At 50.9% G+C, this 27,510-nt stretch overlaps 1 protein-coding gene across 1 annotated transcript in view; it reads right to left on the bottom strand.

The window, feature by feature from the left end:
• MED14 (mediator complex subunit 14) overlaps window positions 1-23,065 on the bottom strand; it is a 106,198-nt gene extending 83,133 nt beyond the window's left edge. The window contains exons 1-10 of the mRNA XM_076058293.1: window positions 22,958-23,065; window positions 19,576-19,742; window positions 15,114-15,140; window positions 13,154-13,259; window positions 12,575-12,748; window positions 11,380-11,509; window positions 10,342-10,470; window positions 4,112-4,219; window positions 3,487-3,619; window positions 2,072-2,222 (exon numbers count right to left, since the gene is read on the bottom strand). Of these exons, the coding sequence (XP_075914408.1) occupies window positions 2,072-2,222; window positions 3,487-3,619; window positions 4,112-4,219; window positions 10,342-10,470; window positions 11,380-11,509; window positions 12,575-12,748; window positions 13,154-13,259; window positions 15,114-15,140; window positions 19,576-19,712 (1,095 nt within the window). The 5' untranslated portion in view covers window positions 19,713-19,742; window positions 22,958-23,065. The remainder of the gene's footprint in view (window positions 1-2,071; window positions 2,223-3,486; window positions 3,620-4,111; window positions 4,220-10,341; window positions 10,471-11,379; window positions 11,510-12,574; window positions 12,749-13,153; window positions 13,260-15,113; window positions 15,141-19,575; window positions 19,743-22,957) is intronic.
• Window positions 23,066-27,510: the final 4,445 nt, after the last annotated feature.

The following is a 27,510-nucleotide window of genomic DNA, read 5'->3' as shown; positions in this document are numbered from 1 at the left end:
CATGTACTCTGTGTGTACTCTCTCCATGTACTCTGCGTGTACTCTGTGTGTACTCTGTGTGTACTCTGTGTGTACTCTGAGTGTACTCTCTCCACGTACTCTGCGTGTACTCTGTGTGTACTCTGCGTGTACTCTCTCCACGTACTCTGCGTGTACTCTGTGTGTACTCTGCGTGTACTCTCTCCATGTACTCTGTGTGTACTCTCTCCATGTACTCTGTGTGTACTCTGCGTGTACTCTCTCCACGTACTCTGCGTGTACTGAGTGTACTCTGTGTGTACTCTGTGTGTACTCTCTCCATGTACTCTGCGTGTACTGTGTGTAATCTGTGTGTACTCTCTCCACGTACTCTGCGTGTACTGTGTGTACTCTCTCCATGTACTCTCCATGTACTCTGTGTGTACTCTGAGTGTACTCTGCGTGTACTCTCTCCACGTACTCTGCGTGTACTCTGTGTGTACTCTGAGTGTACTCTGAGTGTACTCTGAGTGTACTCTGCGTGTACTCTCTCCATGTACTCTGTGTGTACTATGCGTGTACTGTGTGTACTCTGCGTGTACTGTGTGTGCTGAGTGTACTCTCTCCATGTACTCTGCGTGTACTGTGTGTACTCTGAGTGTAATCTGTGTGTACTCTCTCCACGTACTCTGCGTGTACTCTGCGTGTACTGCGTGTACTGTGTGTACTCTGCGTGTACTCTCTCCACGTACTCTGTGTGTACTCTGTGTGTACTCTGCGTGTACTCTCTCCATGTACTGTGTGTACTCTGTGTGTACTGTGTGTACTGTGAGTGTACTCTGAGTGTACTCTGTGTGTACTCTCTCCACGTACTCTGAGTGTACTCTGTGTGTACTCTGTGTGTACTCTCTCCATGTACTCTGCATGTACTCTGAGTGTACTCTGAGTGTACTCTGAGTGTACTCTCTCCACGTACTCTGTGTGTACTGTGTGTACTCTGAGTGTACTCTGCGTGTACTGTGTGTACTCTGAGTGTACTCTGAGTGTACTCTGTGTGTACTGTGTGTACTCTGAGTGTACTGTGTGTGTACTCTGTGTGTACTCTCTCCACGTACTCTGCGTGTACTGTGTGTACTCTGAGTGTACTCTCTCCACGTACTCTGTGTGTACTCTGTGTGTACTGTGTGTACTCTGTGTGTACTCTGCGTGTACTCTGTGTGTACTCTGTGTGTACTCTGAGTGTACTCTGTGTGTACTCTGTGTGTACTCTGTGTGTACTCTGAGTGTACTGTGTGTACTCTGAGTGTACTCTCTCCATGTACTCTGCGTGTACTCTGTGTGTACTCTGTGTGTACTCTGAGTGTACTCTGAGTGTACTCTGTGTGTACTCTCTCCATGTACTCTGAGTGTACTGTGAGTGTACTCTGTGTGTACTGTGTGTACTCTGTGTGTACTGTGAGTGTACTCTGAGTGTACTCTGTGTGTACTCTGTGTGTACTCTGTGTGTACTCTGAGTGTACTGTGTGTACTCTGAGTGTACTCTCTCCACGTACTCTGAGTGTACTGTGAGTGTACTCTGTGTGTACTCTGTGTGTACTCTGCGTGTACTGTGTGTACTCTGTGTGTACTCTGAGTGTACTCTGTGTGTACTCTGTGTGTACTCTGTGTGTACTCTGTGTGTACTGTGTGTACTGTGAGTGTACTCTGCGTGTACTGTGTGTACTCTGTGTGTACTCTGAGTGTACTCTGTGTGTACTGTGTGTACTCTGTGTGTACTCTGTGTGTACTGTGTGTACTCTGTGTGTACTGTGAGTGTACTCTGAGTGTACTCTGTGTGTACTCTGTGTGTACTCTGTGTGTACTCTGAGTGTACTGTGTGTACTCTGAGTGTACTCTCTCCACGTACTCTGAGTGTACTGTGAGTGTACTCTGTGTGTACTCTGTGTGTACTCTGCGTGTACTGTGTGTACTCTGTGTGTACTCTGAGTGTACTCTGTGTGTACTGTGTGTACTCTGTGTGTACTCTGTGTGTACTGTGTGTACTGTGAGTGTACTCTGTGTGTACTGTGTGTGTACTGTCCGTGTACTCTCGCTGTGCAGTGCCGCCCCTCACCTGCATCGCCCTCTGAACCAGGTGGTTGTCGATAGGCGGCAGTGGGGGGTCATGTGACACCTGCAGGGGCTTGGAGGCGTCCGATTGGTCGATCTGCACCAGCACCTTGTACACGGGGGCGGAGCCAGAACGGCGGGCCAGGATCTGTTGACTGCATGATCGCATGGGCAGACGCACGGACGCGTGATTACGGGCCGAGTCCACCTAGAGGGAGCCCAAACACCCATGAAGATCCGCCGTGTAGCCTCACACAGGCTGTCGGTGGCAAGTGTTGTTAGTAGCGAGTAGCAGCACCTGTGAAGGCCACCGGCACTGTGGCTCACGAAGGGGTGGGTGGCCAGCACCACGCCCGGCCACCTTTGTCTCCCCACTGCTGCTACGTTTACTACGCACACTGCCACTACGTGCCAATTTAAAGGCCGAGTCGACCTAGGGGAGGCCCAAAATCGGGTTCAGATAAGTCACCGGTGTTGGTGGTGGTCGTCTTGAGCGAGAATCGAACTCGGGTTCTCTGCCGGGCTCCCAGCGCAAGCGCAGCGCTAACCGCTGCACCACCGCTCCCCCCATCCGCTACTCACCACCACACTAGCAGTGTGAGGCTGTGTCCTGGTGAGTAGTGCTCACCAGCAACAGCTGTCTCCCTCACCACACTCACTTCCACACTAACAGCGTGAGGCTGTGTCCTGGTGAACAGTGCTCACCAGCACCAGCTGTCTCCGACATAACACTAACAGCGTGAGGCTGTGTCCTGGTGAGTAGTGCTCACCAACACCAGCTGTCTCTCTCACCAAACTCACTTCCACACTAACAGCGTGAGGCTGTGTCCTGGTGAGTAGTGCTCACCAGCACCAGCTGTCTCCCTCACCACACTCACTTCCACACTAACAGCGTGAGGCTGTGTCCTGGTGAGTAGTGCTCACCAGCACCAGCTCTCTCCCTCACCACACTCACTTCCACAGTAACAGCGTGAGGCTGTGTCCTGGTGAATAGTGCTCCACCAGCACCAGCTCTCTCCCTCACCAAACTCACTTCCACACTAACAGCGTGAGGCTGTGTCCTGGTGAGTAGTGCTCACCAGCACCAGCTGTCTCCCTCACCACACTCACTTCCACACTAACAGCGTGAGGCTGTGTCCTGGTGAGTAGTGCTCACCAGCACCAGCTGTCTCCCTCACCACACTCACTTCCACACTAACAGCGTGAGGCTATGTCCTGGTGAGTAGTGCTCCACCAGCACCAGCTCTCTCCCTCACCACACTCACTTCCACACTAACAGCGTGAGGCTATGTCCTGGTGAGTAGTGCTCACCAGCACTAGCTCTCTCCCTCACCACACTCACTTCCACACTAACAGCGTGAGGCTATGTCCTGGTGAGTAGTGCTCACCAGCACCAGCTGTCTCCCTCACCACACTCACTTCCACACTAACAGCGTGAGGCTATGTCCTGGTAAGTAGTGCTCCACCAGCACCAGCTCGCCCCAGCGCTCGCGGATCAGCGACCGAGCCTGCGAGTGAAGTACCTCCAGCTGCAGTGAGAGGCAGAACGAGTCTGGGGGTAGGGGACGAGTCAAGGAAGGCACAAGGGGGGTATGCAGGAGGTCGTGGGTTCGACCCCGGATCTTAACGCTTGACGCTGTATAGAGTCCATGTCCCTCTCTCTCTCATCATCACAGTGGCTATGAGATGTTAACTACCTCGCCTGGTATGGTGGTCACTGCGTGGATTATTCTCCGAGTCCTCCGGTTTTTCCCTCCACTTTGAGATTTGACGTTATGCATTTTAGAGTTCTTTGGCTACTAAAATTTCCTCGTGATAATAATCCGCTTTGTTGAGCGATCATTAGAGATGGCCAGGTCGCTCCTGCGAAAAAAAACAGCTACATAGCTCAGTGGGCCTTGCGTGGTAAACTAAAAATACTTTTGCTATGAGCCGTTACCCAGATCTTGCGAGGAGCTGTCATCAGCTCCTCGCACCGATATTCGGTCCGGGTGAAGCGGCGGCAGCAGGAGGGGCAGCAGCAGCAGCAGTGGGGAGAGGATACGCAGGCAGCTGTACATGTCCTGCAGCGGGCGCTCGTCACAGAAGAGGCGGCTCTGCACCAGCTGGTGCAGAAAGTCCACCTGGACCGCGTGCACCAGCGCACGACCGTCTGCACGGAGACAACAACGCACACACACACACACACACCGAGGCACACCCACACACACACGCACACCCAGGCACACCCCCACACACCCACGCACACCCACGCACGCACACCCAGGCAAACCCACGCATACACACACGCACGCGCGCACGCACACACACACGCACACACGCGCGCACACACACACATACCCAGGCACACCCACACACACCCACGCACACGCACGCACACACGCACACCCAGGCACACCCACGCATACACACACGCACGCGCGCACGCACACACACACGCACACCCAGGCACACACCCACGCACACACGCGCGAACGCACACACACGCACACCCAGGCACACCCACACACACCCACGCACGCACACACACCCACGCACACACACCCACGCACACACACGCACGCGCGCACGCACACACACACGCACACGCGCGCATACACGCGCACACACACACACACGCGCGCACACACACACACACGCGCGCGCACACACACACACACCCAGGCACACACACCCACGCACGCGCACACACACACGCGCACACACACACGCACGCACGCACACACACACACACACGCACGCACGGGGAGCCTTCAGCAGACTCGTAGCAGCAAACGTTACCCCTTTTTCACCCAAAACACAAACTTTTTAATATCTAAGCAATGGATATGAATACAAAAAGATACTAACATTGTAAACACATAATATCATGGTTAAGCAATGCATTAATTAAGATGTACTGTACTTACAACAGCCCATCGTTAGCAGGGGAATAGTCAGTAAGCGAAGACATTGGCCTCTATGGAGGCACGCCGTTAAGCGATTAGTTGTTAATAGGGGTGCTCGGTAAGAGGGGTTCTACTCTACACTACCCTAGACACTACCCTATACACTACCCTATACACTACCCTATACACTACACTCTACACTACCCTATACACTACACTACCATATAAACTACACTCTACACTACCATATACACTACACTCTATACTACCCTATACTCTACACTACCCTAGACACTACCTTATACACTACACTCTACACTACACTCTACACTACACTCTACACTACCCTATACACTACACTCTACACTACACTCTACACTACCCTAGACACTACCCTAGACACTACCTTATACACTACACTACCCTAGACACTACCCTATACTCTACACTACCCTAGACACTACCCTAGACACTACCTTATACACTACACTCTACACTACCCTATACACTACACTCTACACTACCCTATACACTACCCTATACACTACCCTATACACTACACTCTACACTACCCTATACACTACACTACCCTAGACACTACCCTATACACTACCCTATACACTACCCTATACACTACACTACCCTAGACACTACACTACCCTAGACACTACACTCTACACTACCCTACTATACACTACACTATAAACTACACATTGGGCTTTACGGAGGCACATCATTAATCAATTAGTCATATTCTTAGCTCTTTCGGTAAAGTCACGTTGAAGGGAAACAATAAAATAATAAAAAATATATAAAACAATAAAAAATTCTCACGACGTTTCGACCATAACACAAACGGTCGTCATCAGGTGTGTTGGTTTTTTATTGTTTTATATATATTTTATTATTTTATTGTTTCCCTTCAACGTGACTTTACCGAAAAAGCTAAGAATATGAATTACTGCAGTCACGAAAGCTTTAAATAAAAATCAATTAGTCGTTAACGGGGTGGTCCTTAAGAGGGTTTCTATATGTGTAGTAGTTTCATTGTTTAAGTTGTATGTATGTAGTGTGTACATTCTGCCGTTAACAGATGTTCAAACACCACTAGACACAATAACCCGGAGGGAGGGTGGAGCAGGCGAATCCATCAGGGACGTGCGGTCAGGAGAGGCAGAGAATCGCCTGACTAACTCCAATGAAAATTGCTGTTACGAAAAGTAAAAAATAAAGAATCAAATAAAATCAGTATCAAGATTTTTCCACTGATCCGTGTTGTAAATTTCTCTACGATTCCAATCATTTTTAGAGTCAAAATCGGCAAATTTGCGGCGCTCCGCTGCAAATAGCGGAAGGGACGAGGGGGGTGAGACAGCGAGAGGCTCAGCCTCCCCTCTGATTGCGCAACCCCTCAGAAACTGGATGGAGCACGGGCAATAAGAGCGTGCCTGTTACTGTCTCTCTGTGTCACCAACGTGATGTTTGTAGACCCCTTCATTACATCTCCTCGCCTTCCATACGCCAGGTAACTTATTTCACGTTTGAGTATAAAGATATTTATAAAGTATTAAAGCTTTCGTGAATGCACAAAATTACTCATTGGTTTTTTTTTCGGTAAAGTCACGTATGTAGAAATACAATAAAATTATATTGAAATTTAACACTTCTGAAATTCGTGGCCCGCCAGGAAGTGTCTAACTGTGTTGTTGGCCTGACTGGATGTGCTTCACATAATGTTTCTTAGGTTTGTTGAATTCTCTTCTTGTTGTATTTACCTCCGTGATTTGTTCTTGACACCTGATGAAGAGCGCTTGTGTTGCGATCGAAACGTCGTGATTGTTTTAATATAATTTTATTGTATTTCTAAATACGTGACTTTACCGAAAAAACCAGAGTAAAGATATTTATGTCAGACACGCCCCCCTCAGTGACGCCACGCCCCTCCATGAGGCCACGCCCCTCCGTAAGGCCACGCCCCCTCCACGAGGCCACGCCCCCTCAGTGAGGCCACGCCTCCCCCACCTCAGTGTGTGAATCTGGCTCTGACACTCGCACGTGCCTCCCCAGCCATTGACACCCTAGAAGCCAATATCAAGATGATGAAAAACAAAATAGGATTTATTCTTTCCGGCCAGAATACAGGAGGTGTTAAAATAAAAATTGGTGTTTAATAGGTGTTTAATAGGTGTTTAATAGGTGTTTAATAGGCGTTTAATAGGCGTTTAATAGGCGTTTCATAGGCGTTTCATAGGCGTTTCATAGGCGTTTAATAGGCGTTTAATAGGCGTTTAATAGGTCTTTAATAAGTGTTTAATAGGTCTTTAATAAGTGTTTAATAGGTCTTTAATAAGTGTTTAATAGGCGTAGGCGTTTAATAGGTGTTTAATAGGCATTTAATAGGTGTTTAACAGGTGTTTAATAAGTGTTTAATAGGCGTTTAATAAGTGTTTAATAGGCGTTTAATAGGCGTTTAATAGGTGTTTAATAAGCGTTTAATAGGCGTTTAATAGGCGTTTAATAGGAGCTTAATAGGCGTTTAATAGGCGTTTAATAGGCGTTTAATAGGCGTTTAATAGGCGTTTAATAGGCGTTTAATATGCGTTTAATAGGTGTTTAATAGGCGTTTAATAGGTGTTTAATAGGTGTTTAATAGGCGTTTAATAGGTGTTTTATAGGCATTTAATAGGCGTTTAATAGGTGTTTAATAGGAGCTTAATAGGCGTTTAATAGGCGTTTAATAGGAGCTTAATAGGCGTTTAATAGGAGCTTAATAGGCGCTTAATCGGTGTTTAATAAGCGTTTAATAGGCGTTTAATAGGCGTTTAATAGGAGCTTAATAGGCGTTTAATAGGCGTTTAATAGGCGTTTAATAGGCGTTTAATAGGCGTTTAATAGGCGTTTCATAGGCGTTTCATAGGTGTTTAATAGGCGTTTAATAGGTGTTTAATAGGCGTTTAATAGGCGTTTAATAGGCGTTTAATAGGCGTTTAATAGGCGTTTCATAGGCGTTTAATAGGCGTTTAATAGGCGTTTAATAGGCGTTTAATAGGCGTTGAATAGGTCTTTAATAAGTGTTTAATAGGTGTTTAATAAGTGTTTAATAGGCGTTTAATAGGCGTTTAATACGCGTTTAATAGGCATTTAATAGGTGTTTAATAGGTGTTTAATAAGTGTTTAATAGGCGTTTAATAGGCGTTTAATAGGTGTTTAATAAGCGTTTAATAAGCGTTTAATAGGCGTTTAATAGGAGCTTAATAGGCGTTTAATAGGCGTTTAATAGGCGTTTAATAGGCGTTTAATAGGCGTTTAATAGGCGTTTAATAGGCGTTTAATAGGTGTTTTATAGGCATTTAATAGGCGTTTAATAGGTGTTTAATAGGAGCTTAATAGGCGTTTAATAGGCGTTTAATAGGCGTTTAATAGGAGCTTAATAGGCGTTTAATAGGCGTTTAATAGGCGTTTAATAGGCGTTTAATAGGAGCTTAATAGGCGTTTAATAGGAGCTTAATAGGTGTTTAATAAGCGTTTAATAGGCGTTTAATAGGCGTTTAATAGGCGTTTAATAGGCGTTTAATAGGCGTTTAATAGGCGTTTAATAGGCGTTTCATAGGCGTTTCATAGGCATTTAATAGGCGTTTAATAGGCGTTTAATAGGCGTTTAATAGGCGTTTAATAGGCGTTTAATAGGTCTTTAATAAGTGTTTAATAGGTGTTTAATAAGTGTTTAATAGGCGTTTAATAGGCGTTTAATAGGCGTTTAATAGGTGTTTAATAGGTGTTTAATAGGCGTTTAATAGGCGTTTAATAGGCGTTTAATACGCGTTTAATAGGTGTTTAATAGGCGTTTAATAGGCGTTTAATAGGAGCTTAATAGGCGTTTAATAGGCGTTTAATAGGCGTTTAATAGGCGTTTAATAGGTGTTTAATAGGCGTTTAATAGGCGTTTAATAGGCGTTTAATACGCGTTTAATAGGCATTTAATAGGTGTTTAATAGGTGTTTAATAAGTGTTTAATAGGCGTTTAATAGGCGTTTAATAGGTGTTTAATAAGCGTTTAATAGGCGTTTAATAGGCGTTTAATAGGAGCATAATAGGCGTTTAATAGGCGTTTAATAGGCGTTTAATAGGCGTTTAATAGGCGTTTAATAGGCGTTTAATAGGTGTTTAATAGGCGTTTAATAGGTCTTTAATAGGTGTTTAATAGGCGTTTAATAGGTGTTTAATAGGTGTTTAATAGGGGCTTAATAGGTGTTGAATAGGCGTTTAATAGGCGTTTAATAGGCGTTTAATAGGTGTTTAATAGGTGTTTAATAGGAGCTTAATAGGCGTTTAATAGGCGTTTAATAGGAGCTTAATAGGCGTTTAATAGGTGTTTAATAGGCGTTTAATAGGCGTTTAATAGGTGTTTTATAGGCATTTAATAGGCGTTTAATAGGCGTTTAATAGGAGCTTAATAGGCGTTTAATAGGCGTTTAATAGGCGTTTAATAGGAGCTTAATAGGCGTTTAATAGGCGTTTAATAGGCGTTTAATAGGCGTTTAATAGGAGCTTAATAGGCGTTTAATAGGAGCTTAATAGGTGTTTAATAAGCGTTTAATAGGCGTTTAATAGGCGTTTAATAGGAGCTTAATAGGCGTTTAATAGGCGTTTAATAGGCGTTGAATAGGCGTTTAATAGGCGTTTAATATGCGTTTAATAGGCGTTTAATAGGCGTTTAATAGGTGTTTAATAGGCGTTTAATAGGTGTTTAATAGGTGTTTTATAGGCATTTAATAGGCGTTTAATAGGTGTTTAATAGGTGTTTAATAAGTGTTTACCCTTTGGGCAATAATAAAACAGTTGTGTTAAGATGTTCAAACACCTTTTGCAAAGGATCGAGTCTCATTAACCACACACGCACATGTGATGAACATGCAACATATGGTGGTGACAGTGAGCGTGTGGTAATGGTGAGCGTGTGGTTGTGGTGGTGAGCGTGTGGTAGTGGTGGTGAGCGTGTGGTCGTGGTGGTGAGCGTGTGGTCGTGGTGGTGAGCGTGTGGTCGTGGTGGTGAGCATGTGGCGGTGAGCGTGGTGGTGTTGGTGAGCGTGTTGGTGGTGGTGTTGGTGAGCGTGTGGTAGTGGTGAGCGTGTGGTAGTGGTGAGCGTGTGGTCGTGGTGGTGAGCGTGTGGTCGTGGTGGTGAGCGTGTGGTCGTGGTGGTGAGCGTGTGGTGGTGACGGTGGTGAGCGTGTGGCGGTGAGCGTGCTGTGGCGGTGAGCGTGGTGGTGTTGGTGAGCGTGTGGTCGTGGTGGTGAGCGTGTGGTGGTGACGGTGGTGAGCGTGTGGCGGTGAGTGTGGTGGTGTTGGTGAGCGTGTCGGTGGTGGTGTTGGTGAGCCTACACTCACCACCCGTGTCTCTGTCCTGCACCAGGATGCGCAGCTTGAGGAGTCTCCAGGGGATGTCCGGGTCGTCCCCCATGACGGTCAGGACCGCCTCAAACTCACCGTCCACGCACAGCCTCACCCGGCCCCGCTCTGGGATATGGGGATGGACCCGGGGGTGGACATGAGGGGGACACCGGTGAGACGGGGATGGACACGGGGGTGGACATGAGGGGGACACCGGTGAGACGGGGGTGGACACGGGGGTGGACATGAGGGGGACACCGGTGAGACGGGGGTGGACACGGGGGTGGACATGAGGGGGACACGGGTGAGACACGAGTGGGACATGGGAGGGACAAGGGGAGACGTGGCAGGGGACACGGGGGATACGGGGTGGACACGGGGGTGGACATGAGGGGGACACCGGTGAGACGGGGGTGGACACGGGGGTGGACATGAGGGGGACACCGGTGAGACGGGGGTGGACACGGGGGTGGACATGAGGGGGACACCGGTGAGACGGGGGTGGACACGGGGGTGGACATGAGGGGGACACGGGTGAGACACGAGTGGGACATGGGAGGGACAAGGGGGACACGGGGGGGGGCATGTGGGGATATGCGGAAACACGGGGGGTGAGCCACATGGGGACACGGTTGAGACAAGGGGAGACAAGGGTGATATAAGTCAAGACATGAGTGAGTGGGTGGGTGAGTGAGTGAGTGGGTGGGTGAGTGAGTGGGTGAGTGAGTGGGTGAGTAAGTGGGTGAGTAAGTGGGTGGGTGAGTGGGTGGGTGAGTGGGTGGGTGGATGGGTGAGTGAGTGAGAGGGTGAGTGAGTGAGAGGGTGGGTGTGTGTGTGGGTGGGTGAGTGGGTGAGTGAGTGGTTGAGTGAGAGGGTGGGTATGTGGATGGGTGACGAGATGAGTGGGTGAGTGAGTGGGTGGGTGAGTGAGAGGTTGGGTGGGTGGATGGGTGATTGAGAGGGTGGGTAAGTTGGTGTGTGACTAGATGAGTGGGTGAGTGAGTGAGTGAGTTGGTGGGTGGGTGAGTAACTGACCCACGGTGAGTGAGGCAAGGCGTGGAGGCAGGTGAGTGCTGATGAGTCGGTGCTGCAGGATGTGGTTGAGGTGCACCAGAGTTGACAACTTCTCCGCTCGGGTGATCGGGTCCGGCGGGATGATCTTATCCTACAACACCCGGCAAGCCACAATAACAACAACTCAACAACAATGCGATCACAAGGGAGAGTGTGTATGGTGATGGTGTGGTGAGGGTGTAGTGAGAGTGTGTGTGTGTACGTGTCTAAGGGCTGTGTGTGCGTGGCGAGTGTGCGATGGCGAGCGTGTAGTTGGTGAGTTTCAGTGTCTATGTTGGGAAGCGTTGGCGCAGTTAGCGTGCTGCAACGCTCCACAATGAGCACCGTTGGCTATGTGCGATGCGGAATAAGTCCAAGATACAGATGTGGCGACTGCGATTGTCACTGTGTGGTGCCGGGCTTACGAGGCCACGGCGGTGAACGCGTTGACTTTAAAGTGCAGCCCGCTCACTGGGCGTAGTACCACCGGCCCTAGCGGGGCTTGGCTGAGCGAGAGAGAGCGTCGGCCAGCCAGGGTTACGTTGGGGCACGACGCGCCGCTTGACCTGCCGACACGTGGCCGGACGATATTGGAGGGGGGCCAACCGGTGGACGGGGGGGGCCGCTGGGCGGTCACGTGGTCTAAAGGAGCTCTCGGGAGTCCTTCGGGAAAGAGCCGGAGGGATGCGGAAGGGGGGCGGGGACGAAGGACGGAGCCGGCCCCAGCCCGGGGGGGATATAACGGGGGGGGGGGCCCCGTGAGGGGCTCGGGGTTCTTCGTGTTGCTGGTGTCAAGAAGATCCACGTTGGGGAGAAGAAGCCTCTGGCCACGCGGCCCGGGGCCCAGCTCGTGGTCCGGACCGGGATAGCGAACCGTCGTGCCCAGTTCTGCCGTAGCGTGGCGAGATGGGCGTTCGACCCCCCGAGTGCAGGTTGCGTGATGTTGTGTTGTAATAAAAACGTGTTGCTCCCAAGACTACGTCCGCGGCTCAGTTGGACTCGCTACAGATGCACAGAGACCCACAGACACCCAAGACTCAGAGACGCCCATGGAAATCCGTCGATTAGCCTGGCTGGCTACGTACGCTACACTATACAATACACGCTGCGGTGGTGGCGAGCGTGCGGCAGTGGTGGTGGTGGCAGTGAGCGTGCGGCGATGATGAGCGAGCCTCACCCGGATGCAGGTGGGGAGGCGTGGGTAGGTGCCCGTGGTGAGCGTGTCGATGGCGCAGTGGATGGAGAAGGCGGGGAGGCGCGCGTGAACGAGCGCATCGCGCGCCAGCGCCGCCAGCCGATCCGCAGAATCCACAAACAGCAGCGTGCCTTGCTCCAGGAAGCCGGAGATCAGCTGGGACGTGCACGGGGGGAGGGAGAGACGCGTGGAGGGAGACGGGGAGGAGAGACGCGTGGAGGAGAGACGGGGAGAGGGAGACGGGGAGGAGACGCGTGGAGGAGAGACGGGGAGAGGGAGACGGGGAGGAGAGACGGGGAGAGGGAGACGGGGAGGAGAGACGCGTGGAGGAGAGACGGGGAGAGGGAGACGGGGAGGAGAGACGCGTGGAGGAGAGACGGGGAGAGGGAGACGGGGAGGAGACGGGGAGGAGAGACGGGGAGAGGGAGACGGGGAGGAGACGGGGAGGAGAGACGGGGAGAGGGAGGATTGGGCCTTGCTCGAGGAAAGCCGCCATCGGCTGGGGCACGGATGGGGGGGGAGGAGATGCGGAGGAGGGCACGTGGGGGGTCGTGGTCTCACCGCACACTTGTCGACCTTGCCCGCGTTCCCTGCCCACTTGACGAGCGCCAGGAGACGCACGAACAGCTGTCGCGTGCGCGTCGCAAACTGCACGATCTCCATCTTCCTGCGGGAGGCAGGGGAGACACGCGGAGACGGAGACACGCGGTGAGGCACGGGGACATGCGCGGAGACACGGGAAGACTACGGTGAGACAGGCGGTGAGACACACGGTGAGACACGCGGTGAGACACATGGTGAGACACAAGGTGAGACACAAGGTGAGACAGGCGGTGAGACACATGGTGAGACAGGCGGTGAGACACATGGTGAGACAGGTGGTGAGACAGGCGGTGAGACACACGGTGAGACACACGGTGAGACACACGGTGAGACACACGGTGAGACACATGGTGAGACAGGCGGTGAGACACACGGTGAGACACATGGTGAGACAGGCGGTGAGACACGCGGTGAGACACACGGTGAGACACAAGGTGAGACACGCGGTGAGACACATGGTGAGGCACATGGTGAGACAGGCGGTGAGACACATGGTGAGACAGGCGGTGAGGCACATGGTGAGACACATGGTGAGACAGGCGGTGAGACACAAAGTGAGACACATGGTGAGACAGGCGGTGAGACACACGGTGAGACACACGGTGAGACAGGCGGTGAGACAGGCGGTGAGACACACGGTGAGACACATGGTGAGACAGGCGGTGAGACACGCGGTGAGACACAAGGTGAGGCACAAGGTGAGACAGGCGGTGAGACACACGGTGAGACAGGCGGTGAGACACATGGTGAGACACATGGTGAGACAGGCGGTGAGACAGGCGGTGAGACACATGGTGAGACAGGCGGTGAGACACGCGGTGAGACACATGGTGAGACAGGCGGTGAGACACACGGTGAGACACACGGTGAGACAGGCGGTGAGACAGGCGGTGAGACACATGGTGAGACACATGGTGAGGCACATGGTGAGACAGGCGGTGAGACACATGGTGAGACACAGAGACACGTTGAGACACGCGGGTAGTGACGCGGAGACAATCCTAGACTCCCACACTCTTAGACTCACCACCGCTCACCACCACCACAGCCTCACTACGGCACATACCTATTCCTCCCCACTCACCACATGCTCACCAACAACTGCTGTTCACCACTAAGCAGGGGTGACATCACCATTGTGCTTGTGCCAGGCTAGGTGCACTTTGAGGCCACGTTAAAGTGTCGAAGGCTCGCTGCTAGCAGGAGGTGCCTCCTACTGTGCCAATTCCGTGTTATATCTGCCCAGTGCTCTGCTCGTTGTTGTGAGCGTCGCTCCTCCGCCCTCCGTTGTTGTTGGAGGGCGACTGCCTCCAACTGCCCAGTAGCGTCCTTCACGAGCCACCTCCACAGAGGCCGATCTTGACACCGCTGGTACCGGTCATCGGCAAGTCCACTCAGCTCCACGTCCTCCTGCACCACATCACTCAATCTCTTCTCTAGCCCGTGCCGCGCCCGCTTAGCCCCCTCAATCCGGCCGAACAAAAGCTGTTTCGGCATGCGGTGGCTGGGCATGCGGGCTACATGACCCAGCCATCGCAGCCTTCCCCGCCGGAAGAGCTCACCGATGGGACCTTGCCCAGATCTTTCAAGGATTTGTGAGCTCCTCACACAATCCAGTCTGGTTAAACCCAGGATGGATCGTAGGCAGGCCAGCCTAAATGTTTCTAACCGGCAAAGATGTTCCATTAGGGGGGTCCACGTTTCGCAAGCGTAGAGAAGGGAGGGAATGACCGTGGCCGAGAAGACCTGAAGCTTAGTGCGGAGCGACAGACCAGGTAGCTTCCACACAGCATTACGCAACCGATGAAAATATATTGCCGCTCGACTGATTCGGAGTGAGACCTCTGCTGTTAAACCGCTACACCACACACACACTCACACACACCTACCCACACAGCTACCCACCCACGCCCCTCACCTCTCCATGTCGGTCTTGCGTGGGAGTCTGTAACGGCAATAGCATCATCACAGTGAGTAACCAGGACGTGCCTCAAGTGAGGTACAGTGTGGTGCAGTGTGTTGTCTCGGTGTGGTGAGTCTCAGTGCGGTGAGTCTCGGTGTGGTGAGTCTCAGTGTGGTGAGTCTCGGTGTGGTGAGTCTCGGTGTGGTGAGTCTCAGTGTGGTGAGTCTCGGTGTGGTGAGTCTCGGTGTGGTGAGTCTCGGTGTGGTGAGTCTCGGTGTGGTGAGTCTCAGTGTGGTGAGTCTCAGTGTGGTGAGTCTCAATGTGGTGAGTCTCAGTGTGGTGAGTCTCAGTGTGGTGAGTCTCGGTGTGGTGAGTCTCGGTGTGGTGAGTCTCAGTGTGGTGAGTCTCAGTGTGGTGAGTCTCAATGTGGTGAGTCTCAGTGTGGTGAGTCTCAGTGTGGTGAGTCTCGGTGTGGTGAGTCTCGGTGTGGTGAGTCTCGGTGTGGTGAGTCTCGGTGTGGTGAGTCTCGGTGTGGTGAGTCTCGGTGTGGTGAGTCTCAGTGTGGTGAGTCTCAGTGTGGTGAGTCTCGGTGTGGTGAGTCTCAGTGTGGTGAGTCTCAGTGTGGTGAGTCTCGGTGTGGTGAGTCTCGGTGTGGCGAGTCTCGGTGTGGCGAGTCTCGGTGTGGTGAGTCTGTGTGTAGTGTGTCTGTGTGTGTAGTGTGTCTGTGTGTGTAGTGTGTAGTGTGTCTGTGTGTAATGTGTCTGTGTACAGTGTGTCTGTGTGCCTGTGTGTAGTGTGTCTGTGTGTAGTGTGTGTAATGTGTCTGTGTGTAGTGTGTCTGTGCACAGTGTGTCTGTGTGTCTGTGTGTAGTGTGTCTGTGTACAGTGTGTCTGTGTGCCTGTGTGTAGTGTGTCTGGGAGTGCCCCTCAGAGCTCTGCTAGCACCAGCAGCTCGTGGTGTGTCTGTGTGTAGTGTGGTGTGTGTGTAGTGTGTCTGTGTGTAGTGTGTCTGTGTGTAGTGTGTCTGTGTGTAGTGTCTGTGTGTAGTGTGTGTAGTGTGTCTGTGTGTAGTGTGTGTAGTGTGTCTGTGTGTAGTGTGTCTGTGTGTAGTGTGTCTGTGTGTAGTGTCTGTGTGTAGTGTGTCTGTGTGTAGTGTGTGTGTAGTGTGTCTGTGTGTAGTGTGTCTGTGTGTAGTGTGTCTGTGTGTAGTGTGTCTGTGTGTAGTGTGTCTGTGTGTGTAGTGTGTGTAGTGTTTCTGTGTGTAGTGTGTGTGTAGTGTGTCTGTGTACAGTGTGTCTGTGAGCGCCCCTCACAGCTCTGCTAGCACCAGCAGCTCGTGGTGTGTCTGTGTGTAGTGTGTCTGTGTGTCTGTGTGTAGTGTGTCTGTGTGTAGTGTGTCTGTGTGTAGTGTGTCTGTGTGTAGTGTGTCTGTGTGTAGTGTGTCTGTGTGTAGTGTGTGTGTGTGTAGTGTGTCTGTGTGTCTGTGTGTAGTGTGTCTGTGTGTAGTGTGTCTGTGTACAGTGTGTCCATGTGTAGTGTGTCTGTGTGTAGTGTGTCTGTGTGTAATGTGTCTGTGTACAGTGTATGTAGTGTGTCTGTGTACAGTGTGTGTAGTGTGTCTGTGTGTAGTGTGTCTGTGTGTAGTGTGTCTGTGTGTAGTGTGTCTGTGTGTAGTGTCTGTGTGTAGTGTGTGTGTGTAGTGTGTCTGTGTGTAGTGTGTGTGTGTAGTGTGTCTGTGTGTAGTGTGTGTGTAGTGTGTCTGTGTGTTGTGTGTCTGTGTGTAATGTGTCTGTGTATAGTGTGTGTGTAGTGTGTCTGTGTAGTGTGTGTGGAGTGTGTCTGTGTGTAGTGTGTGTGTAGTGTGTCTGTGTGTAGTGTGTCTGTGTGTAGTGTGTCTGTGTGTAGTGTGTCTGTGTGTAGTGTGTCTGTGTGTAGTGTGTCTGTGTGTAGTGTGTCTGTGTGTAGTGTGTCTGTGTGTAGTGTGTCTGTGTGAAGTGTGTCTGTGTGTAGTGTGTGTGTACAGTGTATGTAGTGTGTCTGTGTACAGTGTGTGTGGTGTGTCTGGGTGTAGTGTGTCTGTGTGCAGTGTGTGTGTAGTGTGTCTGTGTGTAGTGTGTGTGTAGTGTGTCTGTGTGTAGTGTGTGTGTAGTGTGTCTGTGTGTGTGGTGTGTCTGTGTGTAGTGTGTAGTGTGTCTGTGTGTAGTGTGTCTGTGTGTAGTGTGTCTGTGTGTAGTGTGTCTGTGTTTAGTGTGTGTGTGTAGTGTGTCTGTGTGTAGTGTGTCTGTGTGTCTGTGTGTAGTGTGTCTGTGTGTAGTGTGTCTGTGTAGTGTGTCTGTGTGTAGTGTGTCTGTGTGTAGTGTGTCTGTGTACAGTGTGTCCGTGTGTAGTGTGTCTGTGTGTAGTGTCTGTGTGTAGTGTCTGTGTGTAGTGTGTCTGTGTGTAGTGTGTGTGTAGTGTGTCTGGGTGTAGTGTGTCTGTGTGTCTGTGTGTAGTGTGTCTGTGTGTAGTGTGTCTGGGTGTAGTGTGTCTGTGTGTCTGTGTGTAGTGTGTCTGTGTGTCTGTGTGTAGTGTGTCTGTGTGTAGTGTGTCTGTGTGTAGTGTGTCTGTGTGTAGTGTGTCTGTGTGTAGTGTGTGTGTGTGTGTAGTGTGTCTGTGTGTCTGTGTGTAGTGTGTCTGTGTGTAGTGTGTCTGTGTGTAGTGTGTCTGTGTGTAGTGTGTGTGTAGTGTGTCTGTGTGTAGTGTGTGTGTGTAGTGTGTCTGTGTGTAGTGTGTGTGTAGTGTGTCTGTGTGTTGTGTGTCTGTGTGTAATGTGTCTGTGTGTAGTGTGTGTGTAGTGTGTCTGTGTAGTGTGTGTGGAGTGTGTCTGTGTGTAGTGTGTGTGTAGTGTGTCTGTGTGTAGTGTGTCTGTGTGTAGTGTGTCTGTGTGTAGTGTGTCTGTGTTTAGTGTGTCTGTGTGTAGTGTGTCTGTGTGTAGTGTGTCTGTGTGTAGTGTGTCTGTGTGTAGTGTGTGTGTACAGTGTATGTAGTGTGTCTGTGTACAGTGTGTGTGGTGTGTCTGGGTGTAGTGTGTGTGTACTGTGTCTGTGTGTAGTGTGTGTGTAGTGTGTCTGTGTGTGTGGTGTGTCTGTGTGTAGTGTGTAGTGTGTCTGTGTGTAGTGTGTCTGTGTGTAGTGTGTCTGTGTGTAGTGTGTGTAGTGTGTCTGTGTGTAGTGTGTCTGTGTGTCTGTGTGTCTGTGTGTAGTGTGTCTGTGTGTAGTGTGTCTGTGTAGTGTGTCTGTGTGTAGTGTGTCTGTGTGTAGTGTGTCTGTGTACAGTGTGTCCGTGTGTAGTGTGTCTGTGTGTAGTGTCTGTGTGTAGTGTGTCTGTGTGTAGTGTGTGTGTAGTGTGTCTGGGTGTAGTGTGTCTGTGTGTCTGTGTGTAGTGTGTCTGTGTGTAGTGTGTCTGGGTGTAGTGTGTCTGTGTGTCTGTGTGTAGTGTGTCTGTGTGTAATGTGTCTGTGTGTAGTGTGTGTGTAGTGTGTCTGTGTGTAGTGTGTCTGTGTGTATTGTGTGTGTAGTGTGTCTGTGTGTAGTGTGTCTGTGTGTCTGTGTGTAATGTGTCTGTGTGTAGTGTGTGTGTAGTGTGTCTGTGTGTAGTGTGTCTGTGTGTCTGTGTGTAGTGTGTCTGTGTGTAGTGTGTCTGTGTGTAGTGTGTCTGTGTGTCTGTGTGTAGTGTGTCTGTGTGTCTGTGTGTAGTGTGTGTGTGAGCGCCCCTCACAGCTCTGCTAGCAGCAGCAGCTCGTGGTGTGTCTGTGTGTAGTGTGTGTGTGTAGTGTGTCTGTGTGTAGTGTGTGTGTAGTGTGTCTGTGTGTAGTGTGTCTGTGTGTAGTGTGTCTGTGTGTAGTGTGTCTGTGTGTAGTGTGTGTAGTGTGTCTGTGTGTAGAGTGTGTAGTGTGTGTAGTGTGTCTGTGTGTAGTGTGTAGTGTGTGTAGTGTGTCTGTGTGTCTGTGTGTAATGTGTCTGTGTGTAGTGTGTGTGTAGTGTGTCTGTGTGTAGTGTGTCTGTGTGTAATGTGTCTGTGTGTAATGTGTGTGTAGTGTGTCTGTGTGTAATGTGTGTGTGTGTGTAGTGTGTGTAGTGTGTCTGTGTGTAGTGTGTGTAGTGTGTGTAGTGTGTCTGTGTGTAGTGTGTAGTGTGTGTAGTGTGTCTGTGTGTAGTGTGTAGTGTGTGTAGTGTGTCTGTGTGTAGTGTGTCTGTGTGTAATGTGTCTGTGTGTAGCGTGTGTGTAGTGTGTCTGTGTGTAGTGTGTCTGTGTGTAATGTGTCTGTGTGTAATGTGTGTGTAGTGTGTCTGTGTGTAATGTGTGTGTGTGTAGTGTGTGTAGTGTGTCTGTGTGTAGTGTGTCTGTGTGTAGTGTGTCTGTGTGTAGTGTGTGTAGTGTGTCTGTGTGTAATGTGTGTGTGTGTAGTGTGTGTAGTGTGTCTGGGAGCGCCCCTCACAGCTCTGCTAGCACCAGCAGCTCGTGGTAAGTCTTCTGGAGCAGGAAGTCCATGAGGAGGCTGAGGGACACGTGCCCGGGGCCGCCCGCACCACCGCCAACCACCAGCTGAGCGGGGTCAGCCTGGACCAGCGCCATCGCTCGCTGATCCTCCTCCTCCTATCCCTCCTGTGAACAACACAACATCAATAACAATATAAATATCAAAATAAACAACAGAAATATAAACATCAACAATAGTAATATCAACATCATCAACATAAACAATCGCAGGATCAACAACATAACCAACACTATCAACATAACAAAATCTGCATTATCAACATTAAGATTATTAATAGCATTACCACAATATTAACAATATTAACAATAACTGTATCAACATCACCGCCAATATCAGAATCAACAACATCAACAGCGGTTGCCGAATCCGTAGAGAAGTGGACAACGTGTTCCAGGGAGTGAGATGGAACAGATGGAGATTAGTCCACACACTCTGCTGTAGGAGTGATTGAGATGTAACAGATAAAGATTAGTCCACACACTCTGCTGTAGGAGTGAGATGTAACAGATGGAGATTAGTCCACACACTCTGCTGTAGGAGTGAGATGTAACAGATGGAGATTAGTCCACACACTCTGCTGTAGGAGTGATTGAGATGTAACAGATGGAGATTAGTCCACACACTCTGCTGTAGGAGTGATTGAGATGTAACAGATGGAGATTAGTCCACACACTCTGCTGTAGGAGTGGCTGAGATGTAACAGATGGAGATTAGTCCACACTCTCTGCTGTAGGAGTGATTGAGATGTAACAGCTGGAGATTAGTCCACACACACTGCTGTAGGAGTGATTGAGATGTAACAGATGGAGATTAGTCCACACACTCTGCTGTAGGAGTGATTGAGATGTAACAGATGGAGATTAGTCCACACACTCTGCTGTAGGAGTGATTGAGATGTAACAGATGGAGATTAGTCCACACACTCTGCTGTAGGAGTGATTGAGATGTAACAGATGGAGATTAGTCCACATTCTCTGCTGTAGGAGTGATTGAGATGTAACAGATGGAGATTAGTCCACACACACTGCTGTAGGAGTGATTGAGATGTAACAGATGGAGATTAGTCCACACACTCTGCTGTAGGAGTGATTGAGATGTAACAGATGGAGATTAGTCCACACACTCTGCTGTAGGAGTGACTGAGATGTAACAGATGGAGATTAGTCCACACACACTGCTGTAGGTGTGAGATGTAACAGATGGAGATTAGTCCACACACTCTGCTGTAGGAGTGACTGAGATGTAACAGATGGAGATTAGTCCACACACTCTGCTGTAGGAGTGATTGAGATGTAACAGATGGAGATTGGTCCACACACTCTGCTGTAGGAGTGATAGAGATGTAACAGATGGAGATTAGTCCACACACTCTGCTGTAGGAGTGATTGAGATGTAACAGATGGAGATTAGTCCACACACTCTGCTGTAGGAGTGATTGAGATGTAACAGATGGAGATTAGTCCACACACTCTGCTGTAGAAGTGAGATGTACCAGATGGAGATTAGTCCACACACTCTGCTGTAGGAGTGAGATGTAACAGATGGAGATTAGTCCACACACTCTGCTGTAGGAGTGATTGAGATGTAACAGATGGAGATTAGTCCACACACTCTGCTGTAGGAGTGATTGAGATGTAACAGATGGAGATTAGTCCACACACTCTGCTGTAGGAGTGATTGAGATGTAACAGATGGAGATTAGTCCACACACTCTGCTGTAGGAGTGATTCAGATGTAACAGATGGAGATTAGTCCACACACTCTGCTGTAGGAGTGAGATGTAACAGATGGAGATTAGTCCACACACTCTGCTGTAGGAGTGATTGAGATGTAACAGATGGAGATTAGTCCACACACTCTGCTGTAGGAGTGAGATGTAACAGATGGAGATTAGTCCACACTCTCTGCTGTAGGAGTGATTGAGATGTAACAGATGGAGATTAGTCCACACACTCTGCTGTAGGAGTGAGATGTAACAGATGGAGATTAGTCCACATTCTCTGCTGTAGGAGTGATTGAGATGTAACAGATGGAGATTAGTCCACACACTCTGCTGTAGGAGTGAGATGTAACAGATGGAGATTAGTCCACACACTCTGCTGTAGGAGTGATTGAGATGTAACAGATGGAGATTAGTCCACACACTCTGCTGTAGGAGTGATTGAGATGTAACAGATGGAGATTAGTCCACACACACTGCTGTAGGAGTGAGATGTAACAGATAAAAATTAGTCCACACATGGAGATTAGCCTTCTCACGCTGGTGCCAGCCGCACCAGGTACTCACAATCATTCCGATCACTCGCTCACTTCGTCTCCCCTCACCACCTCCTCACCTCGTCTCACCACCTCCTCACCTCGCCTCACCTCCCCTCACCACCTCCTCACCACCCCCTCGTCTCCCCTCCTCACCTCGCTCACCTCGTCTCCCCTCACCACCTCCTCACCACCTCCTCACTCCGTCTCCCCTCACCACCTCCTCACCTCGTCTCACCACCTCCTCACCTCGCCTCCCCTCACCTCCCCTCACCTCCCCTCACCACCTCCTCACCACCTCCTCGTCTCCCCTCCTCACCTCGCTCACTCCGTCTCCCCTCACCTCCCCTCATCACCTCCTCACTTCGTCTCTCCTCACCACCTCCTCACCTCGTCTCCCCTCACCACCGCCTCCCCTCACCACCTCCTCACCTCCCCTCACCACCTCCTCACTTCGCCTCCCCTCACCACCTCCTCACCACCTCCTCACCACCTCCCCACTTCGTCTCCCCTCGCCTCCCCTCACCACCTCCTCACCACCTCCTCACCACCTCCTCACTCCGTCTTCCCTCACCACCTCCTCACCACCTCCTCACCTCGTCTCCCCTCACCACCGCCTCCCCTCACCACCTCCTCACCTCCCCTCACCACCTCCTCACTTCGCCTCTCCTCACCACCTCCTCACTTCGTCTCCCCTCGCCTCCCCTCACCACCTCCTCACCACCTCCTCACCTCCCCTCACCACCTCCTCACCACCTCCTCACTCCGTCTCCCCTCACCACCTCCTCACCACCTCCTCAGCACCTCCCCACTTCGCCTCCCCTCACCACCTCCCCTCACCACCTCCTCACCACCTCCTCACCTCCCCTCACCACCTCCTCACCACCTCCTCACTCCGTCTCCCCTCACCACCTCCTCACCACCTCCTCACTTCGTCTCCCCTCACCACCTCCTCACCACCTCCTCACCTCCCCTCACCACCTCCTCACCACCTCCTCACTCCGTCTCCCCTCACCACCTCCTCACCACCTCCTCACTCCGTCTCCCCTCGCCACCTCCTCACCTCGCTCACTCCGTCTCCCGCGCGCCGGGTCAGGGGTCACCGGTTTGCAGTTTCCGCTTCCGGCGGCCCCAGAGCCTGAATTAGCGGATGGGGTGTCGGGAGCCCCGGAACCTGAATTAGCTGATAGGGTGTCGGGGGCCCCGGAGCCTGAATTAGTGGATGGGGTGTCGGGAGCCCCGGAACCTGAATCGTGGGAGCCCGTGACTTGAGGGGGCGGGGGTGGAGGGGACCGGCGCCCGGCATCTGAATTGCGGGCGCTTGTTGGGGGGGGCGGGGGGAACCCCGGACCGTGAATGAACACGTGGCGAGAATCGATTCGGCATAGAGTTGTTAAAACGAGTCAACATTTATCGATTCCTGCGCTCGAAAGTCATCCAAAATAAACGCCTTAAAACAAGTTTTTTTTAAAACAACGCTTTTATTAACAATTTCTATTAACTCACGGTCGAGAAGTACGTCAATGATGGGGCGCCTGCTCCCACATCAACGCTCACTTTAATTAATTGATTACTTTATAAGTGAATCTTTCAAGGACAATGCATCATATTATCATAGTATGTTTATTGTTTGCATTTTGACTGCAGGTATTGTGGTTAATGCAGACATGAATCCTCGTAAAAAAAGGTTTCGGTTTTGTTGCCAGAAAAAAGGGGAAAAACGTTATTATTTGTCTTATGGTTGTTGTTGTTGGCTTGCACCACATTAATTTTTGCACACAGCATTTTAATAATGTTTTTTTGCGTGGAATATTTTCTGGCTTATTCCAGAATGTTTCTGTTACGCGTTGTCGCTTCAAGATGTTCTCTGTGTTCAAATTGTGTTTGTTGTGGTTGCACCCGACTTAAGAGCCGCATGGCTCACAGGGCTGTACCTAATAAGTGAAACTTGAAACTTCGATGTACAACTTTGTGTGTGTGGAGTGAGGGTGCCAGCAGCTCGCCTGAGGCACGTGACACCCGCTTCTTGATTCCAGAGTTTAGGGGGCCGTGGCGTTTTTTACCTCCACAAATATATACAAATAATAAGGCGTCCAATCAAAATGTAAATTTGTTTAAAGTAGCGAATTGATGCCGATGTTGATACAGGCATGCATTGTCACCGGATCTGAGTAGCTGTGAAAAGTGTGGAATTGATTGGACAACGGGAAAGGGACGAAATTTTGATTACAAGATTTGACCCAGACAAACAAAGGAATCAAGTAAAACCGTTGACAGACGAATGAACACTTCTCACCCACCCACCCAACAACAACAAGGGCCATTCGCCACTAAGTGGCGGTGATGTCACCATGGCGCTTGTGCCAGGCTAGGTGCATGCTGATGCCACGCGAAGTGTCAACGCCCGCTGGCAGGAGGTCACGGGGCAGACCCAGCAGGTGCCACGGGTCGACTGACTGAGATGACTGGCTGATGCACCACCTGTGCCCCCTACTGTGCCAACCCGCCTGTGCTTTAGCCACCCGGAGCTCCGCTCGTTGTCGTGAGCATCGCTCCTCCGCCCTCTGTCGTTGTTGGAGGGCGACTGCCTCCAACTGCCCAGCAGCAGTGTCCTTCACGAGCCTCCTCCACAGAGGCCGATCTGCCTTTCCTGAAGCCGCACTGCCATTCTGGGAGGATGTTTATGGATCGCTGCGCTGCGAGCTGGTAGGGCATTATCCTGGCAAGGACCTCCCTGGCGGCTGAAAGGCGAGAGATCCCTCTGCTGTCGCCGCAAGCCGCTTTGTTACACTTCTTCTTGTAGATGACTACAACATTTGCACTCTTCCATTCCTATGCAATGGTTTGGGACAGCCAGATGGACTTGATGAGAAGGTGCAAGTGGCGCAGGAGGAGGAGGAGAAGGAGGCAGCCTCCGTGCTTCAGGACCTCAGCTGGGATGACGTCGGGTCCAGCACTTTGTTGTTGTTTTCCAGGTCTTTGACCGCCTGGTGGACCTCAGAAAACTGTGATGGGGTGTCAAGTTGACGAATTGGCGTCGAGGATGAGCATGTCTCTGGGGTTGGTGTGCTTGAGGAGATTGTCTGCCCATCTCTCCGGCTCTTTTGGTGGTCCTCGGAAATCGTGTTGCCATCAGCAGGGCTCACCGGGGTGATGACTTGCTTTCAGGGGTCTTAGAGAGCTTTCTTTGGTGGCATCAGAAAGCACTTGGGTGTTTGCGTCCGTGAGGATTTTGGATCTCATCTGCCTCTTCCATGGTGCGGAGAGCACACTGGGACGGCTTTGTGGGCTTGGCGTTTGTTCTGTAGCAATGTGTGGATGTTGGCAGCGTTCTCGGCCAACCAGTCTTGGTGACACTTTTTAGTAACTCGACTGATTTTGAGGGAATTGCAGTGAAGTCTCTTATTTTGGGCCTTACTTGGATGGCGTGGACGGTTCTCAATGCGGAGCTTGGCTTTGATCATATAGTGATCAGTCCAACATTCCACCCCACATATAGCTCTGGTCACTAGCATCTCCTTTTGGTCACACTGACGGACGATGATGTCCTCTAGGAAGTGTCAGTGTTTGGAGCAGGGGTTTTGCCCCGAGGTCTTGTGTGTTTGTCCATCAATTGTCAATGGGTTTTGGTGATCACTAAGTGGTGTATGGAGCATAGGGAGAGTAGCCGCAGCCCATTGCTGTTCTGCTTTACCAACCCCATGCCGGCCGAGTACACGCTCCGGTGTTTGAAGCCCACTTTGGCGTTGAAGTCTCCCATCAGGAGTAGTTTGTCGGTCTGTGGTGCGTTCTTCATGGCAGTGTCGAGAGCTTTATAGAAGGCCCCCTTGGTGCCATTGTCTGCGTCCAGTGTTGGCAAATCAGCACTGATGGACGTGGCAGAGCGTCACCCACGCAGGGTATGCGCCACGTCATCAGCCGCTCAAGAATTCCAACAAGGGATTCAGGGACGTGCTGGAGGATTGAGGCTTTCACAGCAAAACCCACTCCATGGAGGCGGCGAGCATCTTCCGCAAGACCTGTCCAGAAACAAGTGTAGCCCTCACCAACCTCTGTGAGAGTCTTCTCCATATGAGCAGGTTCCACTGAGTGCTGCAATGCTGATGTTATATTTCTTGAGTTCATGGGCCATGAGGGCTGTCCTTCTGTGAGGGCTGTCCTTCTGTGAGCTCCTTCTGTGAGGTCCTTCTGTCAGGTCCTTCTGTCAGGTCCTTCTGTGAGGTCCTTCTGTGAGGTCCTTCTGTCAGGTCCTTCTGTGAGGTCCTTCTGTGAGGTCCTTCTGTCAGGTCCTTCTGTGAGGTCCTTCTGTGAGGTCCTTCTGTGAGGTCCTTCTGTGAGGGCTGTCCTTCTGTGAGCTCCTTCTGTGAGGTCCTTCTGTCAGGTCCTTCTGTCAGGTCCTTCTGTGAGGTCCTTCTGTGAGGTCCTTCTGTCAGGTCCTTCTGTGAGGTCCTTCTGTCAGGTCCTTCTGTCAGGTCCTTCTGTCAGGTCCTTCTGTCAGGTCCTTCTGTGAGGGCTGTCCTGTGAGCTCCTTCTGTGAGGTCCTTCTGTGAGGTCCTTCTGTGAGGTCCTTCTGTGAGCGCTGTCCTTCTGTGAGGTCCTTGTGTGAGGTCCTTCTGTGAGGTCCTTCTGTGAGCGCTGTCAGTTTTTTCGTTGCGAAAAGAGTGCGGACGTTCTGTGAAGCAATTTGAAGGTGTAAACGAGTTTTGGATTTACTTGAGTTTCGGCCGCTGAATGAGGATTGCTTTTGTGGTAGCGGTTAACCACCCAGAGTGAGTGGTCCTTCCCCGTCAGGGGTGAGCAGTGCGGGGCTGCTCAGATGCGATGGAAGCTGCCATGGAGACACAATGTTGCCCAATTCTGTCTCGCGACTTACACTCCATCGCTGCTTACGTACAGAGTTTGGCTAGATGTTCCCAGTCGCGTCCTTGACCTGCAGCTGTGGGTCCCCACCACAGATTTGGAGCTTTCTCCCCTTGCCAAAGTTTACCCACAAGGCAGTGGGGCAGTGGTTGGCAAGTTGGAGATGCCTCTGGGGACCACTGCAGCTCCGAGATCCCCTACAGGTTTGGCCTGATGTCGCGAGACACCAGCTACCTACCGTGGGCTGTCAACAGGGAGGCACAGTAGGAGGGTTGGTGATGGAGAGGAGCTATACTGGCAAGGAAGACTTACGCATTCAGCTTCCTGTTTCACCATGACGTCTAGCCAGCGGCACCCACTTACTCACCCACTCGCTCACCGACCCACTCACTCGCTCACTCGCTCACCCACACACTCACCCACACACTCACCCACCCACTGAACCGACAAGCCCCCATGCCAGTTAAAAGAGCCTTGACCTCGCTGGGGAGTGAACACGGCCCGGACTTCTTGTCGATATCGCGGGGTCGCAAATCCATTGAGAGCCTTGTAAGGTCACCAGCAGTAGCAGCAGCAGCAGCAATCAGCCAGCGGGTTCTGCTCGTACACTCACTCCATAATTGACTCTCAGCCAGTGCAGAGACGTGAGACGAGAAGGGGTGTGGTGGTGGTGGTGGCGATGTCTCTCGCCTGCACGTGCTCCTCTCTCAGCCTCTCATTGTAATCACCATCACCAAGATCTCTCCACTGCTGGAT

The sequence above is a fragment of the Petromyzon marinus genome, assembly GCF_048934315.1.
Source record: "Petromyzon marinus isolate PM22_M1 ecotype Great Lakes invasive population chromosome 70 unlocalized genomic scaffold, UKy_Petmar_22M1.pri1.0 chr70_unloc.1, whole genome shotgun sequence".
Taxonomy (NCBI): Eukaryota; Metazoa; Chordata; class Hyperoartia; order Petromyzontiformes; family Petromyzontidae; genus Petromyzon; species Petromyzon marinus.
Note: the sequence above shows the minus strand (reverse complement) of the source record. Positions and strands in the feature narration are given on the sequence as shown.